The 21,480-nt window shown below is 44.3% G+C and overlaps 1 protein-coding gene across 1 annotated transcript; it reads right to left on the bottom strand.

Annotated features, from left to right (window-relative positions):
* Nucleotides 1–1,002: 1,002 nt before the first annotated feature.
* On the bottom strand, nucleotides 1,003–14,617 carry LOC119300060. Its single transcript, XM_037577141.1, has 5 exons — nucleotides 14,586–14,617; nucleotides 2,339–2,550; nucleotides 1,973–2,242; nucleotides 1,803–1,903; nucleotides 1,003–1,725 (listed from the first exon to the last, which is right to left on the bottom strand). Exons 1-5 carry the CDS (start codon nucleotides 14,615–14,617, stop codon nucleotides 1,711–1,713), a joined length of 630 nt encoding a protein of 209 aa, XP_037433038.1. The 3' UTR covers nucleotides 1,003–1,710.
* Between the last annotated feature and the right edge of the window lie 6,863 nt (nucleotides 14,618–21,480).

The raw sequence follows: 21,480 nt of genomic DNA, 5'->3' as shown, positions 1-21,480 counted from the left end.
GGATAAATCTTATTGTAGTAGACAATGGAAAAGTGGTCCTAAAACCTCAAAAAATCAGAGCAGCAGAATAGCAACCGTCGTCGATAAAGAGAGTGTGTGGAGGTATGTCGCCGACGGATCTCAGTGTCTGTCTTTGATGGACCATTGCCACGTTCTAAGGCTTGGGTATATGAATTAATGGGACATAATTAATCAGGAAACGATCGTATTGCCGCATCAGTGCACGGAAGGCGCAAAAGCACGAGTGCGCGCGCATGGACTGGTGATGAGTTTGACCTAATAATGTAGGTGTACACGCCGTGTGGTCACCGCAGAACACACATGGTCCACGCAAAGACGACGGAGCTCTATGCGCAGGAAGATGTCTATTACCAGTATCAGACAGTAGGCATACGCGAGCAATGAAGGAGTGAAGTGAAGGGCCGGTTTGGTTGGTATTCGGTGGCCCGGTGGGCGAGCCTCTTCGAATACAAGAACTCCATGGTGCTTTTTCTTCTTTCTTTCTTTTTTTTTTTGAGGGAAGAACTCCATGGTGCTGATTAGAGATACGGACCCATGGAACAATCTGGACTGTTCTGTCGGTGCACGCAGCTGGTAGCGGCTCATCATCCAAAAAGGCATGCGGGCCGCAGCTGCTTTTCTCTCTTCGTTGTCATCAATTTGTCCTTGCTCAAATGTTGTCAAATCCTTGATAAGTTGTCGTCCTTTCTCTTTTTTGCTTCCTTCCTTGCTTGTTACCGTGGCTGTGTAACATGCACGTACAAACTAGTACTGCAAGACAAGCGAGTACTTGTTCTGAAAAAACACTATGGTCTCTTAATTTCTTGATTTTTATGGCGTAACAAAGTTCCAGGCGACTTTCTTTTGATGGAGCCAGGAGGAATTTCCTCGAGGTGATAGAGAGCTAGAGTGTTTGATAGCGCCGGGAGGATTTCCTTTAGGTGGTAGAGAGCTAGAATGACAGAGGTGTGTGCGTGTGTGCGCGTGAGAGAGAGATTTGAATAGAAACAATTTATGATATAAATGCATCTACAACCGGGCGTCTCAAACTCGCCTCATACAAGGGCGGAGCTGGGCCCCGGGCACTCAGGGCTCAGGCCCGGGGCGTGGGAATTTTACCCAGCTTGATGTATATAGAATGGCCAATGCTACAAATCAACCGGATGATATCTGCAAAATATCATCCCCTGAGGAGCCGTTCGATTAAGGCACACGAGCCGGTTGATCCATAGGCTCGCAGCCTGTCTTCCTCCTCTTGCTGCATATCCACGAGGACAGCCCCCTCCCAGACTTGTATCTCCATCGCACCACCTCCATGCTCCAACGCAGCACCAGTGCGCCGACGCTTCCGGCGAAGCTCCATTGCAGCCCCCGGCGGAGCTCCAACGCAGCATCGACGTCTCCGGCGAAGCTCCATTGCAGCCCCGGAGGAGCTCCAATGCAGCACCGCTGGCTCCAGTGAAGCTTCAATGCAACTCCGGCGAAGCTCCAACACAACACCGGCGCGTCCGACGAAGCTCCATTGCAACTCCGGCGGGGTTTCATTGCAGCGCCAGCTATGTTTTCGGCGGACCCGCGTTGCTCCATTGTAACTCCGGCGAGGCTTCATTGCAACTCCGGTTGAGCTGCTGCTGCTGCTGGGCGTCGTTCTCCCCTCCGTCCATGGCTGCTGCTGGTCCTGGTCATGTGCACCCCGTTAGCTACAGCAGCTCATCTCCTCTGCTGCTACAAAACAGGAGATTAGATTAGAGAGAGAAAAGAGATGAGGAGAGAGAGAGGGGAGGGGGAGGGGATGAACTCACCAGATGAGTAGTAGGACAGGAGGGCCAGCCCATGGCCGCCGGTGTCGTCCATGGTGGTGGTGCTTCCTCACCGAACTCGCCCTTGCACCTCTCCTCTGCTGCTATAAAAGAAGAGATATGGATTAGAGAGAGGAAGAGAGATACAAAGAGAAACAGGAGGAGGGACTCACCGGTGGCCGTCGGAGCTGGAGGCAACGCCCGATACCCTAGCCGACGCCGGGTGACCTTCTGCTGCTGCTGTTGCTGCGGCGACGTCTGATGCCGCGACGGCGATGGGGTGCTGCGACGAAGCACATGGCAGCGATACAACTGGTGCGACAGAGATACAGCATGCGGTGGTCGCCGCCTTTCATCCCTGGGTTCATCCCTGGGTTCATCGCTGTGGGTGGGCGGGGTGTCTAGGGACGCGGCTCGTCTGCCGTGAAGAAGGCACGGCAGAACTGCCGTGGGGCACAATCTCAGCCGTTCTTATCTCATCAAGCGCATCCAACGAACAGCAAAACAGCCCCGTCCACGTACGCACGCAGGGCGCGCACCAAGTCTCTCTTCCCTTCTACTCTGTGAGTATTTCTGAGCAACAGAGCTGACGCAGAAAGGAAAAACAGAGCATAGTCGAACGTCCAGCGACGCCGCGGCCGTCCGGCCGCCGCCGTCGGACTTGTCACCGTCTCGTCGCTCTCGACGGCAAGGGAGCAAAACTGACGACCTCAAGCAGAACGCCGGCCTAAAGTTCAGACTATGAGCAAGCCTGAAACACACACAAAGAGAACCAGGAAGTACAAAACAAAGCCACCTTGGCTGCTACTAAACGCTCATCTCATTCCTTAATCAACACACAGTCAGAGATACAATTTTCAATCAAGAAACGTCAAAGTGTTGATGCAAATTTAGCACTGGAGCATCAGAGTCACAGACGGATTACTACGCCATGTCCCAAAAGGCCAAATTGCAAATACTTGTTTTAGAGGATTTCTAAATTTCTAAACACACAAATCCTGGAGCCACACCAAACACTTCTTAAAACTTCGTCTTAAAATCTTTGCATGATCAAAAGATATATTCGGCACCAATGTCTTCAATACTAGAAGCCTGCATTTTAAAGAACATTTGATATCTTAACACCAATGCATTATTGACTTTAGCTGGCCGCGCCCTGTGTGCGTACGTGGACGGGGCTGTTTTGCTGTTCGTTGGATGCGCTTGATGAGATAAGAACGGCTGAGATTGTGCCCCACGGCAGTTCTGCCGTGCCTTCTTCACGGCTGACGAGCCGCGTCCGGTGTCTAGTGGAGATGGGAAGGGGAAAAGGGAAAGAGACGAGTGGAGGAGGAGATGTGCGTGCGGGAAGATAAGGCTAGACCAGGACGTGAACGGTGACGGGTCCACATGGACACGTGTTCATCATAGGACGCGGCTTATGTTCCCATGTTTTTATCCGACTGAAAATAAACGTTTTCCATATAGAATTTGTTTTGGGCCCAGGATACAGCCAGTGAAAGGAGGCCCGAAGTGAGCGATCTAGGCAGCAGCGCACGCACGGACTACACACACGTAGCAGCCATTAGCCCACGACCGCAAACCGGCTACACGAGTGCACGACCTAACTCGCCCGTCTCCAGCGATCGAGCCACCGCCTACCCGCCTCCCTGCTCGGTCCGTCGGTTGCCGTGGCGTCGTCGCCGTCCGGCATACACCGGCCACCGCCGTCCACTTCTCTAGGCAGGCCCCTGCTACCCTGGTCCCTCCCCGGCGGCCCAGCGCTGCCCCTGTGTGCGCCGTTCGTTGCGGCGCGCCGTCCCTTTCTTCTCTCGCCCTGCCTAATCTTGATAAATTTCTTTGATTCTTTGCGGTTTCTACTTGTACCGTGTTTTACAATTTAACATAGTAACCTCTGTGTATGAACTGCACTGAACTAAATTTAATTGAAAAAAAATGTGTACTTGCTCATGGAGCAAGAAGGAAAGCCGATTGCAATCTCAGTATTGTACTGTGTGTTGTTGAACTCAAATTGACGTATTGTCGAACTCAAATTGATGTATTTGCAATTCCATTTATGTTGTAGAAATGAAAGATGAAGAGATATTTTTTCACAGGTGCCCGCAACAAGGGTGTCTTGAAGTTGAATTCCAAGTATTGATGATGATGATATTCTATATTGTTTTCAATCATATAGGTCTCGTGAAGGGCTTTTATCACGTCAAAGTGGTAAGTATTTTGATTTGTTTCAATGATAATTGTTTCAATTGATGTTTATGATTTTTTTACGAAATTATATATTTTAAAATGCCTTGAAGGTGTTGGTTCTTCTACCATCGATCAAGTTATGGGATGCACTGACGAACTATTCAATTGACTTGGTATCTTTTTTTTGTATTCCCATATTACTATTTGTATTTCTGTCCCGTTTTTATCTATTTTCTTGGATCATTGAGCATCAAGTTTAAATTATAGATTTATTGATAAAATGAACTTTATTCTGTATGCTTTCACATCAGGTATTTTTTCGAAATTGTATGAGTTAGTTTTAAGCCCAAAGTTTTTCCATGTTTCCGAGAAAAAAAAATTAGGCCCGGGGTTTGCTTTATTCCTGGCTCCGCCACTGGCCTCATACGTCTGGGCAGGCCGTCCGGTCCGGTCACTATCCGGTCACGAAATTTCGACTCAGACGGGCTCCTTAAATGGGCCTCAAACGCCCGGGCTGACCAAATATGGGGCGGATATGGGACGTCCGGACGTGCTACATCGGACCCGACAACCCGACTCCACCGCAAATTGCATCAAATCCACCAAACCCTTCCTCCTCCTCCCGCCGCCCATCCAACCTTTCCCGCGCTCGAACCCTCGCCATCCTCCACCCTTGCTCCCAATCCTCACCACCGGTCCCGATCCACTGCCAGAGATGTCGTCCAGCCCGTCCTAGATCGCCGCGACGGAGACGCAGTCTGCCCCGTCCGTCGGTGTCCCTTCGTCTGCTCCGACTTGCAAGACGGAGAACGTCGCCCGGAAGTTGCAGCGACGCCGACAGCGAGAGAGGGAGGCGGCGGCGATGCAGGGGGGGGGGGGTTCAGACCGAACGCACTCAAAGTGGGATGGGAGTGGCAACTCACGTAAGCTCAATTGCTTCATCTTGTCGTCATTTGCATATGCTTCTTGTGTTTTCATTCTCGTACTCAGACATATGTTGTTTCCTAGACGACGGTGACGGTCACTTTGCGTCACGAGGTGGAGAAGAAGCCGTCTGCTTTTAGCCATTGTTGGATCATAATGAATGGCAAACCGAAGTGGAACCAACTTGTCACCGATCTCAAGTCCGGCTAGAAAAGGAATGATGGCTCAAACTCCAACCAATCAATTAGGTTAGACGATGAAGAAGACGATGTTATTGTCCCAAATGGAAAAGCCACCGTGCCAAAGGATAACCGCCAAGTCATGGGAAACAAGTGGGAGGAGTCACGTGCCTCCCGTGCCGCGGCTACAAAAATGTCGTCCACATGGACGGGCACTTTTTCGGCGAGGGAGAACAAGAAGGAGGAGAGGTATAAGCTTAGGTTGGATTCACAAAAGGAGAAGATGGAGTGGGATCGAAAGAGGGCGGAGAAGAAACTCAAAAATGAGAGGGAGAAAATCGAGTTGGAGAAGTAAGAGGCGACGATCAAATGAAAACTCGAGAAGGCCAAGACATTTGGCGACATAGAGCTTGAGAAGAAGAGGTTGCAGCTTGCATGGGACGGAAGGATGCGAGGATCATGTTGACGGACGAAACCCTCTTGGATGATCATGAGAAGAAGTGGCTTGTGGACAAAAAAAAATCAACGATTGTACGGAGTACGAGGCGGCGAGGGCGGTTGTGGCCCGGATGCAGACGGAGGAGGCAACCCGGATGCTGGCGGAGCAGGATGAGCGAGACGCATTCCGCCTGGAGCACGACGCTTTCTGCTCGAGCAAGTGCCTGGCCGGTGGTCCGAAGCATCTGCCATGCTCGGACATTAATTTTATTTTGTCATGTCCGATTTGTTGAACTATGATTTGCTTTGTTTTGTTTAAACTGTTGAATTCCAACAATTTATATTGTATAATTAACGTGCATAGATTGCATGGATTTGAGCATCGAAATTTGAGATATGTGACGCAACATATAAGAGATGAGCGAGCGCTACGGGCGTGTATGGGGGCCGGATTCCAAGTCCGGTTGTAGATGTTTTAAGCACCTCTCTTCTTTCTGCACATTTAAAGTGAAGTGGATACTGCTCTATCTGGTTGTGACAATTTCGACTCTTCTGAAGGTGTTATTTTGCTACACACACTTGCCAAGAAGTTAATCCGTCTTTTAATCACTTTTTTTAGACATGTCTTTTAATCACCTGAATGCGACACAGCCCAATCATTCCACAAATGAGTCCCATGAGCTATCTTTATGGACTCAGCCGAACCGTTCTTCCTTCTCGCCACACGCGGTTGAGTATTCCTATACAGTGCGTGACGCGCTGGCGAACAAAGCCAGCGCGCACCTGATCCTCTCTCCCGCGCGCCCGCCTGCCCATGATCGGGGCTGGATGCCCATTTGTTTTTATTTCCTGTTCGACCAAAAAATGTTTTTATTTCTTTTACTGCCTTTTGTTTTTTGTTTCAATTTCTTCTTCTTTACAATAAATAAGAAATTCAAAAATAAAAAAATAAAAAAATAAAAATTGTTAAAATATCACAAAATGCTTCCGGATAAAAACTGTTCTTGATTTTGAAAAAACGTTCGCATATTCAGCAAAACATGTTCAGGATTTTGAAAAAATTGTTTCCGTATTCTCAGAAATGTTCGCAAACTCAAACAATGTTTGAGCATTTTTAATAATGATGGACAAGTTTTTCGATTTGATGATTAAATTGTGAATTCACTGAACATTTTTTGAATTTCGTGAACAAAGTTTGTGTTCAAAAACATTTTTATGAAATAAAAATGAAGAACAAATTTTGAATTCAATGAAGAAAATCTGAATTTGAATAACATTTTTTGAAAACGATGAACAAAAATAGAATTTGATGAACAGTTTTTTTTTAGTTTCATGAACAATTTTCAAATTTGATGGACATTTTTTGAATTATTGAACATAGTTTTACATGGTTGAACATTTTTTGAATTGGATGAACAAAAAAATGTTCACAAATTCCACAATGTTTGAGCATTTTTTATAACGCTAAACATTTTTTTATTTTATGAATAAATTTTGATTTTGATGAAATTTTTCGAATGTGATGAACAAAATTTGTTTTCAAGAACAAAGTTTGTATTCAATGAACAAAATCTGAATATGATGAAAAAGACTAAAATGATGAATAAAAAATATAATTTGATGAACATTTTTTTACTTTGATGAACAAATTTCTACTTTTGATGAACAATTTCAAATTCGTTCTTTTTTTAATTGTTGAACATTGCTTTACATGGTTGAACATTTTTTTAATTTGATGAACAAAAAATTGTTCACGAATTTGAAAATAAAAAATGCAAAAAAGTGAAAAAGTAAAGAAGAAAAATAAAATAAAATAAAAATGGAAAATAAAAAAATAAGAAAGAAAAATGGAAAAAGAAAGAAAAAATAAAATACAAAAAGAAGGAAAAAGGGAAAAAGAACAAGAAAATTAAAAAACGAAAAATGAAAATATGAAAAGAAAAACCGGTTGAGAAAACGTAAAAAAAGGTAACCTTTCCAAAACCGGTGGGAAAACTAAAATGCAAAATAGCCGGCCCATACGCTTAGCGGAAGTTCGGGCGGGTGCGCGCTAGGTCGATACAGCGCGACCTACGCGCTGTGTAGGATCCACCCACACAATCTAGTACAAGCGCAAGACACAACTTTTTTCTAGGTGATCGCAAGGGCGAGCCTATGTCTTACTGCGAGGCGTAGGGCAGCCTCGGTAGATCCTATTCCCCACATCGGTCGGGGAATAGTGATCAATCGCATACATGTGCCTCGTCCTCTCTATGCGCCAGCATTATTTGGTCCCCCCTTCCCAACCCACCAGTTTGGCAAGGTTCAAAAATCTTCCAGGATCTGGGTTTTTCCCCTTTTTTCTTCTTTTATTCTTTTTTTTTCATTTTCCTTTTTTTTGCAATATTTTCAGTTTACCTTTTTCTTTTTATTTCCTGTTTCTTTTTCATTTTCTAAAATTTCCATTTTAAAGCAAAAATCATGAACAAATTTTCAGTTTGGGAAACAGGGGAGCCTGCAGCCCCCCACCCCCGAGCCTATTTGGACCAGCCCAGGAGCGGGGCGGGACGCCCTCTGTTTTTTATTTCTTTTTTTCTATTGTTCTTTTCTATTTAAGTTTTTTCTTCTTTAAAATAATCTGGGATTTCCAAAAAAACAAATATATCAGTAAAATTTACATATTTATTAAAAAAAATCACAAAATGCCTTTTGGATTAAAAAATGTTTGTGATTTTTCAAAAATGTTCGCATATTCTTAAAAGTATTCAAAGTTTTGAAAAAAAACATAATCTTGAAAAAATTATTCGGAAAAGAGAACAATGTAAAATGTTCATGAATACCAAACGTATTCATGAATTAATAAAAAGTTCTTTGACTGATAAAACTTTCATTGATTCAAAAAAATGCTCATGAATTCAAAAAAGATGTTCATACGTTTTAAAAAGTGTTTGCTGATTCAAAAGTTGTTCGTGAATTCCAAAAATGTTATGCATCTCAAAAACAATTTGCTTATTAAAAAATCATTAATTCCAAAGAATTTCATTAATTTTTTTATGATTTTTTTAGAAAATCCAAGTTTCAAGAAATGTTTTCCAATTCAAAAAAACGTTCACGGGTTTCAATTTCTTTAGCAAATCTGTAAAAAAAGTATGAATTTTAAAAATGTTAAAGAATTAAGAAAATTTCAAGAATTTGTAAAAATGTCCATTGGTTCAAAAATGCTCATGATTTAAAAAATAATCACAAAATTCAGAAAATGTTCAAAATTGAAAGATTTTGGGAGGAAATGAAAAAGGAAAATTAAAGAAAAAAAAGAAAGAAATGGATACTAGGCCTTTCCCGCGAGCTACGCGCCAAATAGGGATAAAACCAGAAGGAAAACAAAAGACTGGTTCTGGGAAAATTCTAGGCCTTTCCCGCGACCTACGCGCCAAACAGGGATCGCTTGCGTGGGTTGGTGATTGATTGCTATCCACCGACCCATGCGGTGAATAGGAGATCCCTGCAGCCTTGCCTGCGCGAGTGCGAGACTGGGCCGGCAGTCTCATTTTTTCTTCTTTTTTTTCATGATCTGTTTTTTACTTTTATTTAAACTTTCAAATATTCTAAATATGTAAGTACAAGAAACACTTTGTATGAAACATTTGAAAAATGTAAATCATGCATTAAAAAATGTTAAATGTCTATATAAAATATTTATGACCTTTATGAAAACTGTAAATTTTGTCATGAAAAAATATATAAGAATATAAATTTTAAAAAATGTTAATCACATACTTCTAAAATATTAAATATGTATAGAAAAATGTTTTCCAATGCATACCAAAAATGTACAATGTGTATGGAAAAATATATATAAAATATAAGTTTTCGAAAATGTCAATCATGTATTCCCAAGATGTTAAATGTGTATATAAAAAAGATACAAACACAAATATGCTAAGCCCTCCACAACATACTAATTTACATAATCAATGTTTTTGGCAATCCGCTCCACTAGAGAGCTCCCTCAAGATATGTACCCACTTCTGCCCCTGCTTTTCACCCACCTTTTTTTTCTCACCTTCGTTATGATGCTTGCTTATTGTTGCTGCTGCAGCTATTATTCTAGCACTCAAATGATTTAATCTTTTTTTCATCAACGATCGTTGTCACACAACACAGTTTCTCGACTTGGTAGCGTGGTTCACATGGACCCATGTTTTCTCCTCTTGCAATGCGTGGTCATTTGTGATATACTACTTAAAAATAAGTAGCCTTCCTTTTTCTGCTAGGCAGAACTCTTCGTCAACCGGTTCCTCTCTCACCACGTTCCTTCACTGATTTTTTTTTCATCCAGCCGTTTTTTCCCACCATGTCAGATATAACTGCGCCTTCACAGTGGGCTGCTCAATCACATTAATGTACTGTACCAAGTTGCATCACATTAAGATATGCATGATTTATTTCTGAATAATCGTGAGAGAGCCACCACCCAGATGGTTAGTCCATCTAAATGTTCCCTACTACTTGGAAACAAATGTTCACAAGAGGATGGTCATGAAGTAATAAATATTCTGAATGTAGTGACAGTGGGTTTTGAAGAGAAATATTTGGGTTTGCCGGTTCCAGAAGTGCGCATGGTTAAGGGTCAAATCAACAAAGGAAAAAGAGAGGAAAAGAATGAATGATTGGACTAAAAAAATATTCATCTAGTGGTGCTAAGGAGACGCTCATTAAATCTATGGTTCATGTGATCCTCACTTTTGCAATGAGCAATTTTAAGTTTTCAACAACCCTCCGTGAGGAGCTCATGCACATAGCAGAGACTTATGGTGGGACGATGATAATGATCGCCGACATATTCGCTTGAGTTGGGAGAAGCTCACACAACGGAAAAAATAGGGGATGTAAGGGTTTCAATGACCTTAAAGTTTTTAACCAGACTCTCCTTGCTAGGCAAGCTTGGCAACTTATTGCATATCCTAATTGTTTGTGTGCAAGAGTACTTAAGGCAAAATACTACCGCGGGGCTGATTTTCTTGGCACGACATTTATTCACAACGCATTGCCGGGTTGGCAGGGTATCATGCCCGGGTTGGAACTCCTCAAGAAAGGATGTGTCTGGCGAATCTGCAATGGAAAAAATGTCCGCATCTGGAGAGACAATTGGATCCTGAGGGGAAATATGAAAATTGATATAAATCCGACAAACTCCCGAACCCGCTGGGTAGCGGATCTCATTGACCAAGAGACTCATTCTTGAAAGGAGGATAACATCAGGCGTATTTTTACACAACAAGATGCGAATGAGATTTTGAGTATTTGACTCCCAAATTATGACAGGGATGATTATATTGCTTGGCAGCTAGAAAAAAATGGAATTTTAACTGTCTGTAGTGCGTGTAGGCTAGCCATGGATGAAAAGAAATATGAAATAATTGGATCCAACCACAATAACTCAGGGGACCGTAGTATTTGGAATACTATTTGGAAAACAAATGTTCTCCGAAAAGTGCGTATTTCTACTTGGAGACTAGCAACTGAATCCCTTGCAGTTCAAACTAATAGATTTCAGTGCATGTTGGGCCTCACCCCGATTTGTAATGTTTGTCGTACTGATGACAGAGCGGGTTTCCATGTTGCACATCGGTCTAGGTTTGCGAGAGCACTTTGACATGAGTTCAAGGATGCGTGGAACCTCCTCCTGAGCATGAAATAAACTACACTGGGGAGGATTGGGTCCTTGTCCTGCTAGATAAAGTGAGCGAAGACCTAAGACAAAACTATGCTCTTTTGGTGGCGAGTTTGGCACCGTAGGAATGATGCAATCTTCACAAAGGGTAAAGCAAAAAAATTCCGATTCTACTCGGTTTCTGTAAAACTATCTTGTAAACCTCCGCATGATTGCGAACGGGAAATTCTGAAATCGATCGTAAAGGCAAAATTCCCGTGGTTAAATTGCCAAGTTTGGAACAACATGATAGTACTAAGGAAAAAGGTTGGCAAAAGCCTGATACTGGGTGGACCAAGGTCAATGTTGATGGAAGTTTCTTGGAGGAGAGTAGCACTGGAGCGTGGGGACCAATGGTCTGAGATAATATATCCCGTGATGCAATGTAGCCGACTTTGCGGAAGCTACTACTGGTCTAGAAGGACTTCGGAAGGCGATGCTGTTGGGGAACGTAGCATGCATGCAATTTTAAAAAATTCCTACGATCACAACGAGAGGGGGAAAGTGTGTTCACGTACCCTCGTAGACCGAAAGCGGAAGTGTTAGGTTAACGAGATTGATGTAGTCGAACATCTTCGCAATCCAACCGATCAAGTACCGTACGTACGACACCTCCGAGTTCAGCACATGTTCAGCTCGATGATGTCCCTCGAACTCTTGATCCAGCAAAGTGTCGAGGAAGAGTTTCGTCAGCACGACGGCGTGGTGACGGTGATGTGATCCGCGCAGGGCTTCGCCTAAGCACTACGTGAATATGACGGGAGGAGTAAACCGTGAAGGGAGACGACGCACATGGCTTGGAACAATTGGTGTGTCTCCAAGGGGTGCCCTGCCCACGTATATAAAGGAGGGAGAGGGAGGAGGCCGACTAGGGGGCGCGCCATAGGGGGGAGTCCTACTAGGACTCCCAGTCCTAGTAGGATTCGCCCCCCCCCCCCTCTTATTCCTTCTCATGGAGGGGGAAAAGAGGGAAGGAGAGGGAAGAGGAGAAGGAAAGGGGGGCGCCGCCCCCTCCCCTAATCCAATTCGGACTCCCATGGGGGGCACCCCTTGTGGGCTGCCTCCCCTCTCCCCTATGGCCTATAGTGGCCCATTACTTTCCTGAGTTGTTCCGGTAACCTCCCGGTACTCCGAAAAATACCCGAAACGATCCGGAACCGTTCGTGTCCGAATACTATTGTCCAACATATCAATCTTTACCTCTCGACCATTTCAGGACTCCTCATCATGTCCATGATCTCATCCGGGACTCTGAAGAATCTTCGATCACCAAAACACATAACTCATAATACAAATCGTCATTGAACGTTAAGCATGCGGACCCTACGGGTTTGAGAACTATGTAGACATGACCGAGACACATCTACGGTCAATAACCAACAGCAGAAACTGGATGCTCATATTGGTTCATATATATTCTACGAAGATCTTTACCGGTCAAACCGCAATGACAACATACGTTATTCCCTTTGTCAACGTTATGTTATTTGCCCGAGATTCGATCGTCGGTATCTTTATACCTAGTTCAATCTCATTTGTGGCAAGTCTCTTTACTCATTATGTAATGCATCATCCCACAACTAACTCATTAGTCACATTGCTTGCAATGCTTATTGTGATGTGCATTACCAAGAGGGCCCAGAGATACCTCTCCGATACTCGGAGTGACAAATCCTAATCTCGAACTATGCCAACCCAACAAACAGTGTTCAGAGACACATGTAGAGCATCTTTATAATCACCTAGTTACGTTGTGACGTTTGATAGCACGCAAGGTGTTCCTCAGGTATTCGGGAGTTGCATAATCTCATAGTCAAAGGACCATGTATAAGTCATGAAGAAAGCAATTGCAATAAAACTTAACGATCATTATGCTAAGCTAACGGATGGGTCTTGTCCATCACATCATTCTCCTAATGATGTGATCTTGTTCATCAAATGACAACACATGTCTATGGTCAGGAAACTTAACCATCTTTGATTAACGAGCTAGTCAAGTAGAGGCTTACTAGGGACAAAGTGTTTTGTCTATGTATCCACACATGTATCAAGTTTCCACTTAATACAATTCTAGCATGAACAATAAATATTTATCATGATATAAGGAAATATAAATAACAACTTTATTATTGCCTCTAGGGCATATTTCCTTCAGTCTCCCACTTGCACTAGAGTCAATAATCTAGTTCACATCGCCATGTGATTTAACACCAATAGTTCACATCACCATGTGATTAACACCCATAGTTCACATCGCTATGTGCCCAACACCCGAAGGGTTTACTAGAGTTAGTAATCTAGTTCACATCACCATGTGATTAACACCCAAAGAGTACTAAGGTGTGATCATGTTTTGCTTGTAAGAGAGGTTTAGTCAACGGGGTCTGCCACATTCAGATCCATATGTATTTTGCAAATTTCTATGTCTACAATGCTTTGCACGGAGCTACTCTAGCTAATTGCTCCCACTTTCAATATGTATCCAAATCGAGACTCAAAGTCATCTGGAGTAGTGTCAAAGCTTGCATCAATGTAACTCTTTACGACGAACTCTTTGTCACCTCCATAACCGAGAAATATTTCCTTAGTCCTCTTAGGTAACTAAGGATAATTTTGATCGTTGTCCAGTGATCCACTCCTGGATCACTATCGTACCCCCTTGCTAAACTCGTGGCATGGCATACTTTATAGAACCTATGACTGAGGCATAGGGAATGACTTTCATTCTCTCTTTATATTCTGCGGTGGTCAGGTTTTGAGTCTTACTCAACTTCATACCTTGTAACACAGGTAAGAACCCTTTCTTTGACTGATCCATTTTGAGCTCCTTCAAAATCTTGTCAAGGTATGTGCTGTAACGCCCCGAGACCGTTGCGCCAGGTGTCTTCCAGTTATTCGTTGTTGTTGCCTTGTCATTTGTTTGCGTGTCATGCATTTCATATCATGTCATCATGTGCATCGCATTTGCATACATGTTCGTCTCATGCATTCGAGCTTTTTCCCCGTTGTCCGTTTTACATTCCGGCACTCCTATGTCCTCCGGTGTCCCCTTTTTGCCTCTTTTCGTGTGCGGGTGTTAAACGTTCTCGGATTGGACCGAGATTTGCCAAGCGGCCTTGGTTCACTACCGGTGACCGCCTGTCAAGTTTCGTTCCATTTGGACTTCGTTTGATACTCCAACGGTTAACCGAGGGACCGTAAAAGCCTCGTGTGTGTTGCTGCCCAACACCCCTCCAAAGTGGCCCAAAACCCATCCAAATCCCCTCGATCACGATCGCGTGGCCAAAAAACGCACCTCATTTGGACTCTCCTAGCTCCCTCTACCTATAAATAGGTGCCCCTCTCTGAAATTTTCGCAGTCTATACCCTAGCCTCTTCTCCATCGCGCCGTCGGACATGTCCGGGCGGAGCCGGACATGTCCACCGCCACCGCCATGTCGCCCGGACCAATCCGGAGCCAACAAGTCGTCGCCGCCGCCTCCCTCCTCCACTCAGGCGCCGTCACCTGGCCCGGCCGCCGCCTCTCACCGCGCAGGCCCGGGAGGCCCAGATCCAGCCCGCCCGGGCCCGGATCCCGCGCCGCCAACCACCGGCGCGCCGACCGGCTCCCTGTCGCGGCTCGCCGCCGATTCCCGTCGCCGGCCGCCGCCGCCGTTGACTGCGCGCAGCCGCCGCTACCCGCTCCTGCTTCGCCGCCCCGCCATGCCGCCGCCCTCGTCGGCGTCGCCCCACCGCACTGCACCAGGGCCGGGTCCCGCCGCCGCCTGGATCGCCCTGGAGCCGCGCCGCCCCGCAGGTCCCTGCCGGCCTCCTCGCCTTCCGACGCTCGCCGGAGTCCGCCGACCTCGCCGGAGTTCGCCGCCGGATCCGCCGCCCCGGATCGGGACAAGATCCACCAAGTCCTCTAACCAAACGGTGCCCCGATCCAGGATCCCTCCGCCCCGCACTGCTCCGTCCCGCGTAGACTTTTTGCGGAGGTGATATTTTGGCGAAGTCCCCAGATCTGCATATTTTTTAGCCCTATTCATTGCATCATAACTTCTCACCCATAGCTCCATTTTGCGTGCATGATATATCAACTTGTTTGTCTGGATGTCCTCTTCATTTCATTCCATTGCACCATATTCATTTGAGTCCATCTTGATGCCCTAAATGCTGTTGCAAGAGTGCTATGTAATGTTAGTGTCTGTTTCTTAACAGATTATGGACATTTGTCATTTTTGCCATGTTTAATGTGTGCTGCATATGGTCATGAGCTCTACATGTGTTTTGTTATATGTCATGCCATCTTTACAGGGGTGTATGCCATGTATTTTTGTGATCATTGGGGTGACTAGCACAAGCATGCAAAGTAGCTCTCGTGATGTTGCTGATTTCAGAGACTTAGAATTCTTCTAAGTCTTTTCCCTGATGTTATTTTTTATGCCATGTATTCTTGTTGCTACAGAGCAAAGTTTCAGATCGCGGGCGAAAACAGCATGATCGCGGCGCTATCGCCTGCTGGAGCCCTTCCCGCGAGGCAATCCCGTAGAAAATGCGATCTGCCGCTAACCGCGCGATCGCGCGCGAAAACGGCGCTATTTAACTTCGCTGTCGCTACAAAATCGCTGGCATTGGCCGAAAGTGTGAAACACAAGGGCCCAAAGGCCCAAAACAGACCAGAAAAGGCCCAAATTTTGCGATGGTATATAACACCTCCTCCAAAAAACCTAGATCGTGTCCCCCCCATTCCCTTCTCTCCCTCCCACTAAAAAGTTTGCGGCGGCTGCGCTGTTCTTCCCATCAGCGCCGACTGCTGCTTCATTGGAAGCCAGATTTGGTTGTGGGGGAGGTGGAAAGACGACCGGCAACGAAGGGCCTCTGGAAAACGCCGCCTCTATGACCATGATGACATCTCAGTCTCACTCTCAAATGGTTCCAGCAGCCGGGGCAAGCACATCGCGAGGTACATGATTCCTCTGATTCCTTAGCTCATTTGTAGAATATTCAGACTTGTTTGTTGATTCAGATTGTAGGCTCTGGGATTCAGACTTGTTTGTTGATTCAGATTGTAGGCTCTGGGATTCAGAATGAATGGATCACTGGTGTGGTACCAAGTGGTGATGAAGAACAAGTTGAAGTTGAACTGCTGTAGATCTCAGATCTCTTCTATACTTGTTATGTTCAAATTTATATTGAGAATCCTCTGTTTTCTACTGAAAATACCCTGTTTTCTGAGAAAAACATGCACATGTATTAGTATAGATTTGTGATATACATGCATAAGTACTGTAGCCGCGAAATGGGTTAGCGGCCGCTATAGCCAGCGATAGCGGTTGTAGCGTTGGCATAGAGCCAGCCGCTAAATGCCTTAGCCCGCGATCTGAAACTTTGCTACAGAGTGATCCATGCCTCTTTTGAGCATGTTCAGTAAGGATGATTTTGAGATATTGTTATGCTCTATCCATCCATGTCTTTGTTTGCAATTATGGAGTACCATAGCATTACTCAATCTTGCTCTACTTTTGCTATAAAATGTTCCTGGCAGATTGTTTACGTGTTAATCAATTTTTGCCGAGGTTGTTGTAGTTGATCCATGCGTGCTATGAGTTTGTTCTTTCCATGTTTAGCTTCATAATCATGTCTTCTTGCTGGTAGTATGCTTAGTTTGTCATGAAATGCCTTGTGTTGAGTGCATCGAGCTCATAAACATGCCTACTTAATTCTGTTTATTCCATGTCCAGTTTTCTGCTAAGTCTAAATCTGTTAATGAAACTTGCTATGTTTACATGGGTGCCATCTTATCGTATGATCCTTTTGGCTTATGGCCAGTAAGGGCCTTTTGTTATATGCTTTGAGTAGATTCATGCCATGCCTTTGTTTGCTATGTTATGTTCCTGTAGCATGTTGTTATCTTGCTCTAAACATTGCTTCCTGATGTTATTCCTGACATGTTAGTATTTTCACCAAGTCTGTGATGCTGATATCTTTTGCACTTTTGCCATGCTTGTTTGAACCTGCTATTGTGTGAATTAGCCGTAGCTCAGTGTTCATCTTTTGTCAAGCATCTTGAGTGGGTCACTGCCATGTACTTTGTTGCTATGTTGGAGTGCAGTAGCTTAGTTTCTTGTTGCATTCTAGATGGCTTCGTGCTGTTAATCGCGGAATCGTGCCATTATTGTTTTGCTTGCCATTTGCAAACCGTGCATCCGATTCCGGTGATCTTTATATCATTTTGACCGAAATCAACTCATCTTTCCAGCGGCACTCTTGGTTTGCCAAGTTGAGGCCTGGTTCAATATTTTCCTTCCGGAGCTCGCATATGCATTGCATTTCACATCCCGCATATCATGCCATGTTTTTGCATCATGTTGCTTACGCATTGCACCGTGCTTGATTGTTGTTTCCTTTGCTTGTGTTCTTGCCTTGGGTAGAGCCGGGAGACGAGTTCGTGTTCGAGGTACCCGTTGAGTACGCTTACGAGGACCAAGCTTTCGTCAACTCAGAGATCTTTGCAGGCAAGATGACCATACCCTCGAAATCACTTCTATCTTTGCTTGCTAGTTGCTCGCTCTTTTGTTATGCCTATGTTGTGATACCTACCACTTGCTATATCATGCCTCCCATATTGCCATGTCAAGCCTCTAACCCACCTTGTCCTAGAAAACCGTTGTTTGGCTATGTTACCGCTTTGCTCAGCCCCTCTTATAGCGTTGCTAGTTGCATGTGAAGATTGGAGTTTGTTCCTTGTTGGAACATGATTATTGTTGGGATATCACAATATATCTTATTTTTAATTAATGCATCTATATAGTTGGTAAAGGGTGGAAGGATCGGCCTTATGCCTGGTTTTTTGTTCCACTCTTGCCGCCCTAGTTTCCGTCATACCGGTGTTATGTTCCTTGATTTTGCGTTCCTTACACGGTTGGGTTATAATGGGAACCCCTTGACAGTTCGCCTTGAATAAAACTCCTCCAGCAAGGCCCAACCTTGGTTTTACCTTTTGCACTAACAACCTATCACCTTCCCTTGGGTTCTGCAGACTCAAGGGTCATCTTTATTTTGACCCCCCCGGGCGAGTGCTTCTCTAAGTGTTGGTCCGATCTAGAGCCCCTTGCAGCGCCACCTCAAGGAAACATGAGGGCTGGTTTTAGTTGTACGGATTGCTCATCCGGTGTTGCCCTGAGAACGAGATATGTGCAGCTCCTATCAGGATGTCGGCGCATCAGGCGGCTTTGCTGGTCTTGTTTTACCATTGTCGAAATGTCTTGTAACCGGGATTCCGAGCCTGATCGGGTCTTCCTGGGAGAAGGAATATCCTTCATTGATCGTGAGAGCTTGTGATGGGCTAAGTTGGGACACCCCTGCAGGGATTTGAACTTTCGAAAGTCATGCTCGCAGTTATGGGCAGATGGGAATTTCTTAATATCCGGTCGTAGAGAACTTGAAACTTAACTTAATTAAAATGCATCAACCGCGTGTGTAGCCATGATGGTCTCTTTCCGGCGGTGTCCGGGAAGTGAACACGGTTCTTGTGTTATGCTTGGACGTAAGTAGTCTAGGATCACTTCTTGATCATAGATTCTCGATCGTGCTTTGCCTTCTCTCCTTGCTCTCATTTGCGTATGTTAGCCACCATATATGCTAGTGCTTGCTGCAGCTCCACCTCATACCTTTTCCCTATCCATAAGCTTAAATAGTCTTGACCGCGAGGGTGTGAGATTGCTGAGTCCCCGCGACTCACAGATTACTTCCAAAACCAGTTTGCAGGTGCCGATGAAACCGTGCAGGTGACGCAACCGAGCTCAAGGAGGAGCTCGATGAAGATCTTGTTCATTGTGTTGTTTCGTTTCAGTTGATCAGTAGTGGAGCCCAGTCGGGGCGATCGGGGATCTTTTGCATTAGGGGTAGTCTTCTTTTATTTTGGTTCCGTAGTCGGACCTTGATTGTATCTGGATGATGTAATGCTATATTCATGTATTCTGTGAAGTGGCGATTGTAAGCCAATTATGTACCTTTTCTTATTCAGTACATGGGATGTGTAAAGATTACCCCTCTTGCGACATTGCCTACAATGCGGTTATGCCTCTAAGTCGTGCTTCGACACGTGGGAGATATAGCCGCATCGTGGGTGTTTCAAGTTGGTATTAGAGCACGACTATCAAGTGTCTTGATCTTATCTCTATAGATCTTGATGCTCACTATATAAGCAGCTTTATCGAGGTCTTTCATTGAAAAATTCTTATTCAAGTATCCTTTTTATGCTGCCGAGAAATTCTATATCATTCCCGATCAACAATATGGCATCGACATATAATATCAGAAATGCTACAGAGCTCCCATTAACTTTCTTGTAAATATTGGCTTCACCATAAGTCTGTATAAAACCATATGCTTTGATCACCACATCAAAGCGTATATTCCAACTCCGAGATGCCTGCACCAGTCCATAGATAGATCGCTGGAGTTTGCACACTTTGTTAGCACCTTTAGGATCGACAAAACCTTTTGGTTGCATCATATACAACTCTTCTTTAAGAAATCCATTAAGGAATGCAGTTTTGACATCCATTTGCCATATTTCATAAAATGTGGCAGTTGCTAACATGATTCGGACAGACTTAAGCATCGCTACGAGTGAGAAAATCTCATCGTAGTCAACACCTTGAACTTGTCGAAAACCTTTTTGCGACAAGTCGTGCTTTGTAGATAGTAACACTACCATCAGCGTCCGTCTTCCTCTTGAAGATCCATTTATTCTCTATGGCTTGCCGATCATCGCGCAAGTCAACCAAAGTCCATACTTTGTTCTCATACATGGATCCTATCTCAGATTTCATGGCCTCAAGCTATTTTGCGGAATCTGGGCTCGTCATCGCTTCCTCATAGTTCGTAGGTTTGTCATGGTCTAGTAACATGACTTCCAGAACAGGACTGCCGTACCACTTTGGTGCGGAACATGTTCTGGTTGACCTACGAGGTTCGGTAGTAACTTGATCTGAAGTTTCATGATCATTATCATTAGCTTCCTCTCTAGTTGGTGTAGACATCACGGGAATGGTTTTCTATGATGAACTACTTTCCAATTTGAGAGGAGGTACAATTACCTCATCAAGTTCTATTTTCCTCCCACTCACTTCTTTCGAGAGAAACTCCTTCTCTAGAAAGGATCCATTCTCAGCAACGAATATCTTGCCTTCGGATCTGTGATAGAAGGTGTACCCAACTGTTTCTTTTGGGTATCATATGGAGATGCACTTCTCCGATTTGGGTTCGAGCTTATCAGGCTGAAGCTTTTTCACATAAGCATCGCAACCCCAAACTTTAAGAAACGACAACTTAGGTTTCTTGCCAAACCACAGTTCATACGCTGTCGTCTCAACGGATTTAGATGGTTCCCTATTAACGTGAATGCAGATGTCTCTAATGCATAACCCCAAAACGATAGTGGTAAATCGGTAAGAGACATTGTTGATTGCACCATATCTAATAAAGTACGGTTATGATGTTCGGACACACCATTACGCTATGGTGTTCCAGGTGGCGTGAGTTGTGAAACTATTCCACATTGTTTTAAATGAAGGCCAAACTCATAACTAAAATATTCGCCTCCGTGATCAGATCGTAGAAACTTTATTTTCTTGTTACAATGATTCTCCACTTCACTCTAAAATTCTTTAAAATTTTCAAATGTTTCAGACTTGTGTTTCATCAATTAGATATACCCATATCTGCTCAAATCATCTATGAAGGTCAGAAAATAACGATACCCACTGCGAGCCTCAACACTCATCGGACCGCATACATCGGTATGTATTATTTCCAATAAGCCAGTGGGTCACTGCATTGTTCCGAAGAACGAATTCTTAGTCATCTTGCCCATGAGGCATGGTTCGCAAGCATCAAATGATTCATAATCGAGTGATTCCAAAAGTCGATCTGCATGGAGTTTCTTCATGCGCTTTACACCAATATGACCTAAACGGCAGTGCCACAAATATGTTGCACTATCATTATCAACTTTGCATCTTTTGGCATCAATATTATGAATATGTGTATGACCACGATCGAGATTCAATAAACCATTCACATTGGGTGTATGACCATTTAAGGTTTTATTCATGTAAACAGAAGAACAATTATTCTCTGACTTCAATGAATAACTGTATTGCAAAAAACATGATCCAATCATATTCATGCTCAACGCAAACACCAAATAACAATTATTTAGGTTCAACACTAATCACGAAGGTAGAGGGAGTATGCGATGGTGATCTTGTCA

Source organism: Triticum dicoccoides, chromosome 5A (assembly GCF_002162155.2).
Source record: "Triticum dicoccoides isolate Atlit2015 ecotype Zavitan chromosome 5A, WEW_v2.0, whole genome shotgun sequence".
NCBI lineage: Eukaryota > Viridiplantae > Streptophyta > Magnoliopsida > Poales > Poaceae > Triticum > Triticum dicoccoides.
This window is presented reverse-complemented; position numbering and strand designations above follow the sequence as displayed.